Source organism: Malurus melanocephalus, unplaced genomic scaffold, assembly GCF_030028575.1.
Source record: "Malurus melanocephalus ecotype Western Australia unplaced genomic scaffold, MMel_1.1 scaffold_731, whole genome shotgun sequence".
NCBI lineage: Eukaryota > Metazoa > Chordata > Aves > Passeriformes > Maluridae > Malurus > Malurus melanocephalus.
In genome coordinates this window covers 57668-74339 of record NW_026623963.1, presented here as the reverse complement: position 1 = coordinate 74339, position 16672 = coordinate 57668, and the positions used below count along the sequence as shown (strand labels likewise).

The 16672-nt window shown below is 56.6% G+C and overlaps 1 protein-coding gene across 1 annotated transcript; it reads right to left on the bottom strand.

Annotated features, from left to right (window-relative positions):
• Positions 1-2615: 2615 nt before the first annotated feature.
• Positions 2616-6080, bottom strand: NRARP (NOTCH regulated ankyrin repeat protein). The gene has a single exon (XM_057384670.1). It carries the CDS (start codon positions 5873-5875, stop codon positions 5522-5524), a length of 354 nt encoding a protein of 117 aa, XP_057240653.1. The 5' UTR covers positions 5876-6080; the 3' UTR covers positions 2616-5521.
• Positions 6081-16672: the final 10592 nt, after the last annotated feature.

Genomic DNA, 16672 nt, shown 5'->3' with positions numbered 1-16672 from the left:
TCCATCCACCCACCCACAGGGATGAGGCCTGAAAAGCCTCAAGAAGGGGCAAAAAATAATGAAGTCTGGCAATGAGGCCAGCCTGGCTGGGCAGCCCAAGCCACAGGATCCTCGCTGACACCGAACAGAAGTTGATTGTGGGTTTTTTGTTAAAAAAGGTAACTCCTCTTTGGACTGGCGGGCTGCGGCATTATCATAGTCATACAAACACCCAACAAAGCATCTATTTAAAATGTCCTGAATTTTGATTACAGCCTGTCCACTCTTGCTCGCCCGTTCACTGTCTTTCTTCCTCATTCATTACTTATTGTGTTAAGCTCCCTGAAATTCAAATAAAATCCCACCTCCTTCCCTGCATCCATATGCAATGGCTGATTCAGCGCTGATGGCCGGGCTTGACGGATGAAGGGCGATAGAAGGGAAGACAAAGCTGTCAACCCTCGCTGGGCTGTGTTGGCTTCCCATCGCCCCCCAGCCGGAGGGGAGCCCGATCCATCTGGTTTGGAGTCAGCAGCACAAACAAAAGCAAAAGACAATGGCAGGAAGCACTTGAAAGTTCAAATTCTTGCTTTGGTTTCTCTTGGAACAACGGCACCTACGTAATGTGGCCGGCGGACAATAACATGCAGCCAGGAACAGGCAAAAATGCCAGAAGAATGCGCTTACGCCACCAAACCATCTAATATTTTTGTGTTATTGGAACAAAAATAGAAAAGGGAAAGAAAAAAAGGGGGGAAAAATCAAGTCTTTCAAGTTCCTAGATTTCTTGGACAGAGTTTCTGTAGAGGAAAGCTGCAAAGCGGGGTAGCCTTGGGAGGAGCCTGGCACCAGGGCAGATGCTSCCCAGGGTGCTCAGCCCTGGGGTTGGGGTTCAGCTGTGCCCTCAGCACATTCCCACTGCCAGGGACATCAGATGTGGGGAGCACAGAGGGGTTTTGTTGGCTTGGCTCCAGGGAGCTGCCCAAATCAGGGGCTGCTGGAGATCCCAGCTCACCCTATCCAGCATTGCGAGAGGAGCCATGCACAGGAATGCCGTGTTTCCTCAGAAAATCCCATCCTTGAGGCGGTGGCCAGCCCAGCCCAGGTGGCYGGGGCTCTGGGACAGGGGGAAGGGTGAGAAGCTGCATGGCTGAGCCGAGCTAGGCTGAGCCCAGCCCTGAGACATCCCAATGCAGGCGCTGGGATGAAGTTTTGCAGCATTCCAAGTGCAAAGGGATGAGGCTGGGATGATCTCTAGCCACAAGTGTAACCCAGGGTACCGCGGGCAGAACAGCCACGTGGGAGGCTCGGTGGTGGGGCTGGCGCTCAGTGTCACACAGTGCCACRGCAGGAGTGGGGAGCACTGCTCACCCCACAACCCCCAATAGATTTGGGGTCAGCAGCTGCCTCAGGACCCCGGGTGAAGGACCCCCGGACCACCAGTGGTTGTGACTGATGGTTTTGGCATCATCTATTTTCTCCTGCTCAAATCCAGCCAGGTCACTCGGTGCCTGTATTGTCCACACTGGGCTGCTGCCCGGGCGGCTGCGTGTCCCCAGGGCACCTGGGGACACCAGCTGTGTCTGTGCCAGSCACTGGCCCGTGCTGGCAGCAGATGGCACAGGGCTTGGCACATCAGAGTGGAGTTTGGCCAATCTGGAAAGGTCACACTGAGCCTTTTCTCCAGGTTTCCTCCCCACTGTGTTTGCAGGACGCCACTCCTTGCATCCCTGGAAACCCACACCCAGAGCCAAACTGAACATGGCACAAWTTTCCCTGGGATTTAAGCATTTGCAGAGTTGGCAGCATTATTGATACAGAAAAAGCCTCATCCAACCCCCAGCAGTGCCAGCAAGTGAGGCTTGCCTGCATCCTGCCTTCCAAGCCCTGGCATTGGGCAGGCGTGGGGGTGCCTGTGCTCTCCCCACTTCCCGGAGCAGCAGATCCTGCCTGGAAAGGATCCAGGGGAGCAGAGCTCAGCCCAATCTGGGCACTGCTCCACTCTGAGCCATGGCAGAGGACAGAGATGCCTTTGGGGATGGAGAGCCCATGCTGCCCCTGTGTCCCCATCCAGGGGGCAGCTGAAGACACCATTGATCCCAYCCCCACTGCCTGAGAGGCCTCAAAGCCTTGCTGGAGCCCAGGATGGAATCAAAAAGCTGGGGATGGTCACAGGGAGCTGCAGGGTGCTCTGCCAGAGAGGCTGGAGCTGCAGCTCCCAAACTGCACCCTAACTGCCCCAGTCCCAAGACGGGCTGCTGAGCTCTCCCCTCACTCCCTGGGGACAAGGAGCTTCTTTAGGAGTGACCCAAACATGCCTATCCAGCACCAGGGCTTGGTCTGTGCCATCACCCCTCCACCAGCCCCTGAATTCTGGCATGGGGCAAACAAGGACACCCCTGAGTTCAGGGAGCTTCCTCCAGCCTGTGGGAAGGGGCCCCACACTGCCTCCCCCATATCCACCCCAGCCATACCCCTCCAGGGGAGCATTTAACCCCACAAGAGCTGCATATTTGACACCAAAACAGATACCTGGGGACCCAGCCAGCCAYCCCCCACCACAGGAAACAACCAGCATGCCAATAACCTTGGTTAGGAAAAGAACAAACCAAAAAGCCTTTTTTTTTTATAAAAAGATCAATGAAAAATTTATTTATAAATTTTGCACTCTGGGGCTACATGTCTATATCATACACTCAGGAATATGCTGTACTGTACAGACTTTATCCAGTTAGAAATGATCATATAGTGACCCACATACAGCTTCAATATAAGCCTAAAAATTCTTAACATTAATTAACATAATTAAAAAAGGTATTCGCATCTAAAGAAAAATCTACAGAAAAACTCCTTTCTGGAGCAATCTGTGCATCAGCTTCAATGTCTGCTTATTTCACTGACATTATCAATAAATTCTTCTTACAAAAATAATAATAATAATTAAAAAGATGACTGCTGGAAGGCAACCAGTCATGCACGAAAGAGCCTCCCCCACCTGCCTCTTCTTTTTTTTCTTGTACTCCCCGTTTTGGCGTGAAGGGTCAGCAGCACAATGAGCCAACAAGGGGGGTGGGGGGACCCTCATTTCAATTTGAATCAATCTGCATCCCTTTTACTTCTCAGGATCAAGAGAGATGGGGGGTGTGGGGGTTGCATAGAAAATTGAAACTCTAGGGACTAGGAAGGGCAGCAGCTTTTCAGTAAAATACAAAGGGATGTAAAAATACATCAACTCACAATTTCAGAGCAAACCCCCTTCCCTGACATACAGTTTCCCAAAAATCTCAGCGTGTCTAAAGCTCCAGGAGGCTGGAAAGGAACAATATTTTTCTTAAACAACTCACCCAGCAATTCAAACAGGAGATTCACAGTCTTAATAGGTATTTTATAAAAATATAAATATGGGTTACATCATGTTGTCTTTACAACACTGGACAGAGCTCCCTTTAGACTGGGTTTATAACCAAGATTTCTTTTTAAAAATCCATCTAGAACTTGGCTTTACAATACATTTTTTAATATCATGTCATAAATGTTATGACATTTCATTGTGGCAAAACCATTTACGTAAAAAAAAAAATGTGCAACCATCTGGTAACAACAATAAAACCTCACTAGGAAAGGTCTTGTTCCCACCCCGTAACTATCGCACAGAAGCACCAGTGGAAGTGCTGGACACCCCCTTCCATGCTCACAGAAAGACTTCAGCCAAGCAGTTCCTTGCAAATTACAACATTAACAGTAGAGACTTTTGACAGGGCGTTTTTTCTCTTTTTCTTCTTTAAATCTGGAGCTTTTGAAATTATCGCAAATTGTTGAAGTGGACAAAGAAAAAAAACAAACAAAAAAACCCAACAAAACCCAAACAACTGCAGGTGAAACCATCAGAGACAAAGCAGAATATTCAGTGCAATGGGAAATAATCAGGGCAGACTCAAGGGGTTGTTTTTTTAGTTTTAAGACTAGGAAAAGAAAAAACAACAAAAAAAGCACATTTCCCAAACCATATTTTTGAAACACTCACCACCAGCTTCAAACAAAACCAGACTCACAATCTTCACCCACAAATATATACAGACATGATAAATAGGTAAGACATAACCCCAACAAAACAGCAGGTAACTATTTTCTTCTCTCTTTTTTAATCAGARTGGTTTGGATGCAGGGAGCAAGAGAGGAAAGAGCAGGGAGACGGCAGTGATATGGATGGCTTTAGTGCAGACGAGGAGAAGAGGGCTGAAAGACAAGCTGGAGAAAGGAGACTTCTAAAATTTTCCGCATTTTCCAAATGGATGTTCTTGTGCCATAGCAAAAAAAAAAAAAATAAAAGCAGCATTTGCGATTATACGTGCAGTCACTTCAAAATGCGCCTTCGGGTGGCTTACTCTGCTTCCTCCCTCTCCTTTATAAAGATATATACTTGGGGATATATATCTCCTATAAAAGGCGGGTGAGTGTATGCTCGTCAAATGAATCGTTCTGCATTGAGAAGTGTTATCCAAGTTTCACCAAAAGAAAAAAAGTTCCCATACTCTTTTCAGTAGTTTTCCAGCATCTCTGTAGGCAGCAGAGAGCGCTCGCGCCCCTTTTCTGTGCAAAAGCAAATCCTCTGCCTCTAGAGTTTATTCCACTTTAAAAAAAAAAAAAAGAAAAAAAAAAAAAAAAGTCCAGGATTTGCTAATCCCCCTTTACACATAAAACCACAAGGACTCAATGTCTTTTCCTGGGATCTCACGTGTGCTAAACAGATTCATGGAGCGGGTGAGGACGCAGACTTTCTTCGGACACCCAAGGAAGAATCAAAGCAGAAAACCCAACGCAAAATCAACCAAAACCAGGAGCAATCAGGCTGAGAAAACGATGTCTTTCATATTCCAATGGAGTCGCCTCGACAAAAAAAAAGTCAGCGGTGAGAAAACACTTGGAGAACCTTGCACAGGAAGAAGACTTTCCCGCTCTTCCGCACCGGGAAGGGCTGCAGCCGGCCAAGAGCCCCGGCCATGGACAGGGCAGCGTGCCCGGGACCGGCACCGGAGAGGGGACCCCGAGCACCAGTGGGGGTCTGCGGGGGGACTTCKGAGGGGCGTTGAAATGAATTCGTTTCTGAGCCAGAATACTTTAAATGGGAGGGTCGGGAGCGAGGGGAGCGGGGAGGGGGATTAAATATTAGCGRGGAGGGACTGGGGGGTGTTAAAGCATCTGCCCAGGTGTCAAACTGAAACCGTGAATACTGTGAGTGCAGTCGAGGTAGATGGAGGAAAAAAACCACGTTACAGTAGGAAACAACCCTTGGAAAATTAAAATAAACCCAAACAAACAACCAAAAAACTTAAAAATGTAAAAGCGGTGGCGTGTTCTGCGTGGGGCCCCAAATCTTCGCCAAACCACCCCCGAACGGGGGCGGGAGCAGCTCTGGCGGCCGGACGAGTGGGGAGGGTCCCCGGCATCACCGGGGGAGCGGAAGCCGGTATCGCCGGTGGAGCGCGGGGTGCGGGGGAACCCGGTATCACCGGGGGAGCGGAGCGAGGGGGCAGCCCCGGCATCACCGTGCGCCGGCGGAGTATTTGGCCTTGGTGATCAGGTAGAGGACGATGTCCTGGTGGCCCCCGAAGGCGGCGATGTGCAGAGCGCTCCAGCCGTCGCGGTTGGCCAGGCGGATGTCGGCGCCGAACTTGACCAGGAGCTTGACGAGCTCGAGGTTGCCGTCGATGACGGACTGGTGCAGCGCCGTCTGCCCCTCGGGCCCGAAGGAGTTGACGTTGAACTCGCAGTTCGTCATGTTCTGCAGCAGCGACTGCAGCTCCTTGGTGTTGCCGCGCCGCACCGCCTCCTGGAACACCCGCTGGCTGGGGGGCGGCGGCGGCGCCGCGCACGGCGACACCTCGCTCTGGCTCATGCCGCCGCCTCGGCCCCGCCGCCCCGCATGGACGGCGACGGCGGCGCCCGCCCGGGCATGCGGCGGCGGGCGGTGCTGCGGCTGCGGCCGCTGCCGGGGCTGGGCTGTGGTGCCGCCGCTGCCGCCGCGCCCCGGCCCCGCCGTCTCCTGCGCTCCTGCTCCGCCGCCTCAGCGCCCCTCACGCCGCCCGCGCCTCGCTGGAGCGCYCCGACCCCGCGCCCGCCTTTTACCCGCCCTTTTATTTGCATAACAATTGCACGGCCGTGACGCGCCGCGGGGGCGGGGCCAGGTGCCGCAGTCCTACTGGTCTGAAGGCGCCGGGGGCGTGGCGGAGCCGGGAGGACACGCCCCCTCCAATGAGTGAGCGGGACGGGCTCGGGAGCGCTGCGAGGGAGGGAGGGGGCGATGGAGGGCGCTCCCGCCTCGGCTTCGCTCGGCCCCGCTCGGGGCTCCGCTTGAGGCTCCTCTCGGGGCYCCGCTCGGCCCCGCTCGGCTCGGCTCGGYTCTCTTCGGATCCGTTCGGTTCCGTCCGTCTCAGCTCGGTTCGGCTCGGCCCCGATCAGGCCTGTTCTCGTACCTCCGCTCGGCTCTGTTTCGGCTCTGTTCAGATCCGTTCGGTTCCGTCCGGCTCGGCTCGGCTCGGCTCGGCTCGGCTCGGCTCGGCTCGGCTCGGCTCGGCTCGGCTCGGCTCGGCTCGGCTTGGCTCGGGCCCCCAGCCGGGCTCCGCAAGGATGGCGGTCACCAAGGAGCTGCGCTCACTCCCGTTTTGGGCGTGACACCGTGTTGCTACGGCTTTGTGTCCCCATGAATCAACGGGGACAGGCCGCGGGGCAGAACGGAGGGTGCAGCTCGCGGGTTCCAGCCCCTCTGCGGGCTCCCGCCGGGGTTGCGCCGGCTTTCAGGCACCCACAGATGAGATTGAATTAGGGGGCAAAAATGCAGCCCCCACCATGTCCTGTCAGCCCTGGAGTGACTCAATTCGGCTGCCCAGGGTTTTATCCGGGGTCAGACCCGGTGTCCAGCCGATGACCACATTCGTGGTGCGGGAACTCTGGGAGCTGGACACCGCAGGGAGGCGGGGAAATGGGCAAAAAAAGTAACGAAAACAGAATATCAACCAGAACCGGTGCTGGGGGGACCCTCCTGGGGGAGCCCTCTTGCCCCCCCCCCCCCCCCCCCCCCAACCCTCTCCTGTTCCCGTTTGGTCCCGGGGGAGCAAATGGCGACTCCAGGTGGGAAGCAGCGCTCCCGCTCCAGCTCCCACCGCCTTGTGGGCATTTGGTCAGCAGGAGCGGACGGGAGATGTGGGGAGAGAGGAAGGAGCATGCCATAAACCGAGGTGACAGAAGCGACACTGGGGCAGCTGGGGGGCGAGCTGCTGTCACCTGGCAATGCTGGTGTGTCCTTTTGGGGAGGGAAAGGGAGAAATCAGCCAACTGCTAAATTCATCCCCAGCCGATGAAATGTGCCATCATGAAGCTGTCTGTCACATGGCTGGAGGGAGGACAGTGGCCTTGAGCTCGGAGTGTAACTTGCGCCATGGCCTGTTCCCGTGACCTTTCCCAGCCGCTGGAGTAGCCTGGGACCACTTCTGCCTCGTCTGGGTCCTTCTCTCATCTTGGCTGGATTTAGGCTGTAAGGAGCTGTTGAAGCAGCTCCTCATTCTCCTCCCATAAAGGTCTGCTTTTCTAAGTCTGTTTCTGCAGCTAGTTGTTCTCATCCCTGTCCCCATTCCTATCCCATTCCCATCTTCACATCCATCCCCATCTGCATTCCCATCTCCCCAGCTCCACGTTGTCCTTGTCTCCACCCTCATCCTGTGCCCATGTAAATGCCCATGCCCATGCCCATGCCCCCTATCTCCATCCTCATCTCAATGCACATCCCCACGTCCTCACCCATGCCCATCCTATGCCCATTTCATCCCAATCCCTATCCCAATTCCATGTGTCTGGCCTCTGTCTGGCACTCTCCCCGGGCCAGGGCTCTCCCAGTCACACCTGTCTAATATGAGTGTGTCACAGTCCATCGTTTCCATGTAATAGGGGGGACTGGGACGTGACTGCTGCTGGGGGATGCAGACCCCACYTCTGCTCTCCTGTGCCTGTGCAGCTTCTCCCAGCATGTCCCTGTGCCACTGAGACGCGGGGCCTCAGTGAGAGATGGGCTCAGGGCTTGAGGCTTTGGGGTCCGTGCAAGAGCCACATTTGCCCGGAGACAGCGAAGAGGAGCCACCCCTGCCWGTCCCGTTCCCCCAAGGGCCCCGTCCCGCGCAGCAGGCAGTGGCTCTGGTCCCCGTCAGCCCAGCCGTGGTGTCAGCGGGGATCACCAGCGGCAATCCCTGTCCTGTTTCCCGTGCTGGCTGGCCGTGTTGAGCGGCGGGACGTGCCGTGACTCACGGTGACTCACGGAGCTCCGGCAGCGCCCGGGGGCCGCCACAGCCCTGCAGTGCAAACAGCGTGCGGGGAGCGCTGGAGCCACCGCAGCCCGTGACCGCGCTCTGGCACYGATCCCAGCAAGTTCATCACGGCAAAGCTGGGAAAAGGAAGGCGGTGGGGTCGTGCGGCAGCTCTGCCGGCACTGGGTGCGATGGCCTGGGGGTCGGGGCTCTGCTCTGCCTCTCTCGCCCTCTCCTTTTCACTGCTAAATATCCCGGGACAGCTGATTTGGTGCATTTACTGGCTGTGTCCTGCAAAGTGTGGAGCCCTGCGAGCGGGCCGTGGGAGAGGGGGAACTGCTCACACCTCCCGGTGTGGGGCTTGGCCAGAATTACATCCTCGCAAGCAAATCTGCATTTGCGAGTGACACTGGTGAGAAAAAGAGCCCGGGCAGCGACCCAGCCATGCAAATGTTCGGGACTGGCAGGTGGGGGCAGGTCTCGGCCTGGGAACGGGGCCAGAGAGGGAGGGGAAAGAGCGAAAGAGCGGGGGAGAGGGGGGGCGGGGAGGAAAATAAAAAGCCAAATTTGAAAAGCTGCATTTCAACTGCAGTTTGTACCCAGCTCTGTAACCGGCGAGGAGCCGGGAGCGGTGTGACGGCCGGGCCAGGCTCCCCGCACGGCTCCGCTGCCCGCCGGCCGCCAAGGGGCTGTCAGGGGCCGCGCCGGGGGCTGGGAGGCCCCTGCCCTCGCTTTATGGGGCCCTGCAAAACCAGTAGTCCCACCCAGTGATTTATCCGCTCCCTTCTGAGGCGAGGGGAAGACGTGGCGGGAGGCGGGGAAGGGACCCGGAGCTGCGGTGCCTTAAGCGAACGGTCACGCCGAGAGGCGCGGAACAAATTTCCCCTCCTCAGGAGACGTGACGGCCAAATTTCSCCGTGCCCGTGAGAGCCTGCGGGAGGGAGAAGGGCCGGCTGCCACCGGCATCGCCGGCGGGGCTCAGAGCCGCCCCGGGGCTGGGCGCGCAGGGCTGGGCAGGTCGCAGCCATTTCCCAAAAAATCCCAGCGGGTCGTGCCCGTCCTCTCGGCCAGGCGGACACGGCAGCGAGAGTCCAGCCACCCCCCGAGGCCTCCTTGCAGGGAGCCGGAGAGCCAGGGGGACGGATCCGGGGCAGGCGGCGAGGGGGCGTGCCCCCACTTAATTCATTAAAATGTGTCGGAGAGCGTGGGAAAGACGGSAGCTTTTCTTCCCAGCGCAGAGCCCCAGCGAAAGGCGTGTGAAGGAGAGCGCCCTGCCCGCTCGGCTCCTCGGAGGAAGAAGTGTGGAGCTGTCCTCCGCCGCTGGCCCCGCCGGCGCTTGCCTCCCGACTTTGGGCCAATGCCGCCTGCCCCAGCGCGGAGATGTGGGGTGTGGGGATGCAGGGACCCCACCCGGGGCTGTGGCTGCTGCGTGGGAACAGWCTCCCTTGTGCGGATTCACCTTTGGGGTCAGGAAAGGAGGTCCGTGTCCCTGGCGGGAGAGAGGTTGCAGGGGGTCGGTTTTAGGGGAAACCCTTCCTCCGTGAGGTCTGAGAGCGGCACAAGCAGGGATTGGCCTCATGCTCTCCCCATGGACACGTCACACACCAGGAGCACCCAGACTGTACCCAGGCAGGCTGGGACCCTGCCAGCCCTGCAGACATAGCTCCTGAGGCCACAGCTGGGGGTTTGCAAGGGAAACCTCATGGTCTTGTGGTGAGGATATGTGTGGGTACCCTGTGTCCTCTGCAGGGAGCACAGCAATGCACCCAAAGTTCTCCTGAGTAGCTTGGGAAGCTCTGTGGACATCCTCTTGGGACACCCACACCACAGGGGCAACTGCAGGAACATGGGCTGGGGACTGCCACTTCCCACWGATGTCACCGTGAATGCTGTTCTGCCTGGTCCTTCCCTCCCAGCCTGCGATAAACAGTATTTAAAACCTGAGTGAGACTCAAGCAGGGTCATAACACTACGTGTAGTCATTGTCCTCTGGTGGGGGGACACAGGCAGGGCTGTGCCTGGGCTGGAGAACGTGGTGCTGGGGTGTACAGTTTGGGTTGTCTCACTCCAGCTTGGCCTTTCACCACTCCAGTGCTCCATCTTATTGGTCCTTGTCCTGCTGGAAATGCTGCCGCTCTTCTGATGTAGCCTATGGTCTCAGTGTCTGACAGCATGAAAACACTCCTTGAGCAAAAGGCCACCAGGTGGGACTCCCTTGGAGCAGGAGAACTCCTGCCTGGTGCCACAGGCAAGGATCTGCAGCTGCACCGGTGTCTCAATGCTGCCAGGCCATACTGAGGCATCCCCTTGGCTGATGTCCCAGTGACCATTGAGTTTGAGTTCTCCAAACTGCCATGGCTCCAGCCCATGTTCTGCAAAACTGACACCATCACATGTCCCTGACCTGATGTGCAGGTRGCTGCTTGGGGGTCTTCTGGTCCTGGAGAACTGGATGTGGAGGAACCATATATTCACTGTGCAGGTGCTGATAGAATTGGTTGGACACAGGCTCTGGTTTATGTGCCCTTGGCCAACATCCCCACCTCTGGGTCATAATTACCTTGTCCTGGATCACCAGAATGAGCTCCAGGATTAACTACAGGGCCAGTGCAGGGTTTTGATGCCAGGAAATGACCATCTCCTGAGATATATGGTCCTTGGGGCCACTTGTCACAGAATCCCAGACTGGTGTGGGTTAGAAATTACCTTGAAAACTCATCCCTGCCATGGGCAGGGACACATTCCACCGTCCCAGGCTGCTCCAAGACCCATCCAGCCTGGCCTTGGACACTGCCAGGGATCCAGGGGCAGCCACAGCTTCTCTGGGCACCCTGTTTGGTTGCACTGCATGGCCACTCCTTTGTGGTGCAGTGGGATGGGGATATGTCACCCCACTGCTCCCACTGCTCAGCTTCCCCAGAAGACACATTACAGCCCATCGGGAGTTGCCCTCTGTACTTGGTGACTGCTCTGTGGGGACAACCCTGGGATCCAAGCAGGCTGGGGGTGTGACATGGCCACAGCCCCCATGGGACACACGCCTGGTGAATCTGTACAAGATCATTTGCCAAAATGTCACGCCCCACATTGGCAGGCTGAAGGCAAGGGCCTGGTCTCAGGCTACTCCCCATGGAGCAAACACCCTCCTGATGGATGYAAATGTCCCTCCTCGACTGACACCTCTCTCCTCTCCCCTCACTGTCAGCACTCAGCAGCAGCGACCCCGACCTGTGGAAGCAGCATTCCCGTGGTGTGGGGCAGCCAGAGGTCACAGCCAGCTCGGGCTGTGTCCGTGTCCAAAACCATGTTGCTTTATTTGAAAATAGCAGCTGGGAGCAACTGGGAGCTCAACTGGGCTACAAGAGTGGCCCCCAGTGGTACAGCCCCCATCCTCCTCCTCCTCCCTGCCTTGCTGGCTGTCTTAGGGACCAACCAGCCCTAGTTCAAGGCACAAAGTCATGCCAGGGAGCACTGAGCTGATTTCTGTGAGCCTGTCAAATATGTGGTGAGGTTTCCGCTCCAGATTACAGGAGGAAGGAAGTTTGCTCGGAAGGGGATGGGGATAAGGTGGGGGAGAAGGGAGGGAAGTGCATTCCTGCCTGATGAGGAACAATGTTGATATATTCATTTGTAAACTAAAGCTGGTCTGAGCGTCAAACACCTTGTCCCGATCARACTCCAAAGGATGTGCGAGAGTACATAGGGAGAAGAGCGGAACCGTCTGACATCCGATGCAGCGTGTGGTTTCCCGGGGCTAAGGGATGGCTGCTGCTCAGCCAARTCTCATTCATGATAAAAAGCAATAAAATCCTTCCTCAATGCTGTTTTATCCCAGGGTCCCCCCACAATCTCATCCTGTTACACAAGAGCAGGAGCTGAGCACAGGTGAAGCAGCCGGGGCATCCATGAGCTGTGGAGGGGCAGCCCACCCAGAACCTGCCAGAACACTTCCCTTCCACACACCATCAGGGGCAGGGTCCAGCCCCTCTCTGGGCTGCTGCCGGGATTGCACCAGCTTTCAGGCACTCACAGATGCTTGGCTCCATAAAACCAAGGAGGGCTCATTACTGCCCTAATAAATGTTAAACATTAGTATGACASAGACAATGGCATTTTGTAATTATTTTTTTAAGCAGCCAGATAAGGAAACCAGACTGTAGGTTGATCAAAAAGCTGCTTTAATTCCCTTTGATATGTATCCACCATTCAAAACTGAACAATTTATTACCTCCTGGATGCTCCTCAAGGCTGATCCGATGTGGAATTTGCTGTTGACCGTGTCTATGACTGGAGGTGACCTTGCTGCACRCTTCCCACCATGGCACCACCTCCTGCAGGCAGCAGGAAGGAAGAGGTGCTATGCTGGGTCCCAGCCACTGTCCCTGTCCCCAGAGCTGGACAGAGCCCTCTGGGAGCTGTTTTGTGCCATGTCCATAGTCACATACCTCTTGCTGGTGTCTACCCAGCCATGGGACCCGCCCAAGCACAGCCCCAACTAAGCATGAGAGCTCACCCCTAAACTGATGGAGCTCTCAAGCAGGTAAGTCCTGGAGTTGGCCAGGAGGTGACCCTACTGTCCTCAGGGATCAGAGGGAAAGGCACCTTCCAGGCAGCTGTCCCCAGGAGAGGGACAGGGCTGTGTGTCCCYGGAAAAGCCAGCAAGCAAAGGCCAAAAGTGCCCGTGAGTGGTCAGATGTGCATGTGGCTCAGCAGTTTCCCCTAAATACGGTCTGGAAAGRTTCATCCCATTTTGGAGAGGTTTATTTCACGGCATGATGAAGCAGTACACGCTGTGTGGGATGGCAGTTGGAGGCTCTGCATCATTCGTGCTTTGCTTCATGCCCAGATTCCACCTTCCCAGAACAAACCCTGAAAGCAGGATGCTGACACATGGRTGAGTCTGTGTGGAGCCTGGGGGGCTTGGGCAGTCCCATGTTCACTGTCTGAGGTGACCACCCCAGTACCCCTCACCAGGGGCTTGCATAGAGGGCTTGGTGGCAAAGCATGAGCCTAATCCTCCCTCCACTCAAAGGAGATTTTTTAGGATTCCAGGGAGCTGGGATCTGGCTGCCCATAAGGACATGGCAATGCTTCTGAGGGGGTGGTGCTGCACTGGAGGAGCCGATGCTTGGCAGATCACTGATGGTGCTGAGAGCTGAACCTAAGGACAGTCTGTTTCCAGGCATTGAACATGTCACCTGGACACACAGGGCCAACAGGAAAACCCCAGAGCCAGAGCAGCAGCCCAAGGCTGAGAGTGACAGGGTGCTCTCCAGGGGCCAGACACAGCCTTCTGGATCATGGGGCAGTGGGTGCCCTGGGCGGGGGGTGAGGGGTCCTCAGAAGGGACCCCATGAACTCCTTCCCACAGGCTTCCTGCCACCCAGCCCTGACACTTGAGCAATCTGGGGACAGATTAAAGGATGATTCTGACAGCCTGAGACAGCCTWCCTGTCCCTGAGCTGGGATGGAATGGAGAGATGAGGGGGTGTAGAGATGGGGAAGGATGGGGACACAGAGTGGTGTAGAGATGAAGAGCTTCAGAGGCAGTGGCACTGATGATAAGAAGACTTATGCCATGGTCCACACTGCTGAGACCACAGCTGGCACTCTGGAGGGTGTCACTGCAGCCCAGAAATGTCATACCTCAGCCAAGAGCTCCTCAGGACCCCAGCAATAACAGCAGGGCCTTAAACCTGATTAGAGGAGGAATTTGGGAAATGCTCCTCACCTGCAGGATGGAGGGGTGTGAGCCTGACACTGGATCAGGAGRCATTGGCAGAGTTCCATCCAAGTCCATGTCCAAGCAAGGCCACTGTCCTGTGCCAGCACCAGACACAGCTCAGGCTATGTGGGGATGCTGGTTTCGAGGGAGAGTGGTGGCTGGACCTGGGGGTCTCGCTGGCACAGAACCACACTCTGGCAGACACTGCTGTGATGATGATGATGATGATGATGATGATGGTGGTGGTGGTGGTGATGCTCAGCCATGGAGCAGGCTTTCTCTCCAAGCTCCACCAAGCCAAGTGCAGTGAAAGAGGGAAAATATCCCCCCCTCCCCCACAAACTCCCTGGGAAACACAGACCCTTGTAGCTGACTCACAGCCCTGTGTGTTCTGATGGGAAGGGGCCATGCTCAGTGCCCTTGCCCTGCCAGAATGGGTTCAAACCTCTCAGCACGTGCAGAGCCAGTGATGTGTGCCAGGGCAGTGACATCCCCTCTGTCACMATAGCACTGGTGGCCACTGTTTGTCATTGGTGAGGGAGAGGCTGTTATTTTATGCCTCCATTTGAAAGGGATGAGGCTCCATGGCAGAAACCAAGGGRCAGTGGGTGGCCCTGGCAGGGCTGTGAGGTAGATGGGGACAGTTGGGTGGGCACAGGGTCATCTGCCATCTTCTGATGGAAAYTGGGAGAAAATGACACACTGTGACCATGGAAAGTGTCACTGGAGGGTCATGTCCAGGGCCAGGACTCATCAAAGACTGTTAGGGAGTGAGGATGGGCACAGTGGGGGTGGTTGCCTTTTAGGGTCATTTRTACCAAGTAACGCTCAGGCAGGTTCTTATGGAAAGAGGGGTATTTAAAGGGGGAAAATGTTCTTTCTTCTTTATTAAAACATTGAGCCAGAGATGTCCCTGGGAGGAAGGAGCCCCTGGCACCATGTGGCCAGGAGTTCTGGAAGAGAGAAAATGAGTCCTGCACTGCAACATGAGCTGCCTAGGCAGGTGCTTCGCTGGCCCAGAAATGTCATACCTCAGCCAAGAGACCCTCGGGCCCTCCCAGCAATAACAGCAGGGCCTGGCAGTTAAAACAGGTTAGAGAAAGAATTTTGCAGATGCTCCTCAGTGTCAGGATGGAGTGGTGTGAGCCTGGTCATGGACTGGGAGGCACTGGACAGCAGCCCCTGGAGCTGCAGAACCTGGCCTGGCACCCCAATGGCATGTGCAGCTTCCTCTGGGCGCTGGCCAGTCCCACCAGTGACACCAGTTCCTGGTACTGGTGGGCCCACACACATCACTGCCACTCCTGTGCACCCTGCATGGAGCCAGGCACGGGGCTGTCCTGAGGCTCCTACACAGCGAGGAGGGGGCTGCCAGCTTTGGCATCAGTGGGACTCTCCAGGGCCAGTCCAGCCCCGCACAGGGGACACAGGGGCCTGAGGGCTTTGTGACACACCCAGAGCTTTCCCTGGGCACCCAGCAATGCCCAGCGCCCCCGACATCACAGCTGCACCCTCCCAGTGGTGCTGGGAGAGCAGCTTGGAGACAGTGGGGTCTGGGAGAGCAGCTCGGGGGCAGCAGGGTGCTGGGGATGGGGCAGCAGGGTGCTGGGGATGGGGCAGCAGGGTGCTGGGGATGGGCAGCAGGGTGCTGGGGATGGGGCAGCAGGGTGCTGGGGATGGGGAAGCAGGGTGCTGGGGATGGGGCAGCAGAGTGCTGGGGATGGGCTGAGGTGTGGCAATGCCTCACAGGCTGGCAGCATTCAGGATGCTCTCTGCCCTGTGAGTGACCTGGCAGAGGGGCTCTGGGGCCAGTAGGTGGTGTGGGTGGGCACTGCTGGGGTGGTGGCTTTGGTCAGCAGATCTCTGCCACCCTTGCACCATKCATGGCTTGGAGAGGCAGAAATAAAGCACAGGGTCTGTTCTCCGGCCACCTCTGTTTTAATGATCTCATGGAGGCCAAGTATTTTCGGGCTGTCACAAATCACTGGTGYACCTGTGACAATGCTCTCCGTGGTGGATCCCAAACTGAGAGCTCACCCCTCCCTACTTCCAGCCTCTCTCTGCAAACCCAAGGCTCCAAATCTGCTGAGGGTACCCTGGCAGTCCCTGCCCTGCTGTGAAGCCCCCRTGCTGCCCCTCAGCTCAGCTCATAGATGCTCTGGGTGTCCTCAGAGGCCACAAGAACATCCTGAAACTGGGAGACGACACGTCCAAAGTGGGAGCCTTCCCAAAACACTTTCCCACAGCAGGTGCAGCAGTAGAAGTCGGTGAGTTCGGCTCTGTCCAGGACCCCGGGTGGGATGGCAGTGACCTGCAGGATCACATCCCCTGCCACCACCGCTGCTGCCCCGCACTGCTCCGTGCCCTCTGTCCGCTCACCGTGCGGGGCCCRGCCAGGCTGGGCTGTGTCGCAGGCTGGCACAGGGACATGGCAGCACTGGCTCCCCAGACAGCCTGTGGACAGAGGAGACACCAGACAAACCATCAGTCACTGGTGCAACGAGCGGGGTCTGCCCTCAACCCCGTAAGCGACCCTTGCGAGGGGCTGCCATCCCTTCTGGAGCCCGGGCTCTGCCCTGCACCCCGGGCAGTTCGGGACAAGGCAGTCGGTCATTAGCAGCTGCCCCCCTCAGCATGGCCCCCGTGCAGACCCTCGCTCCCCACAGCCCCCTGG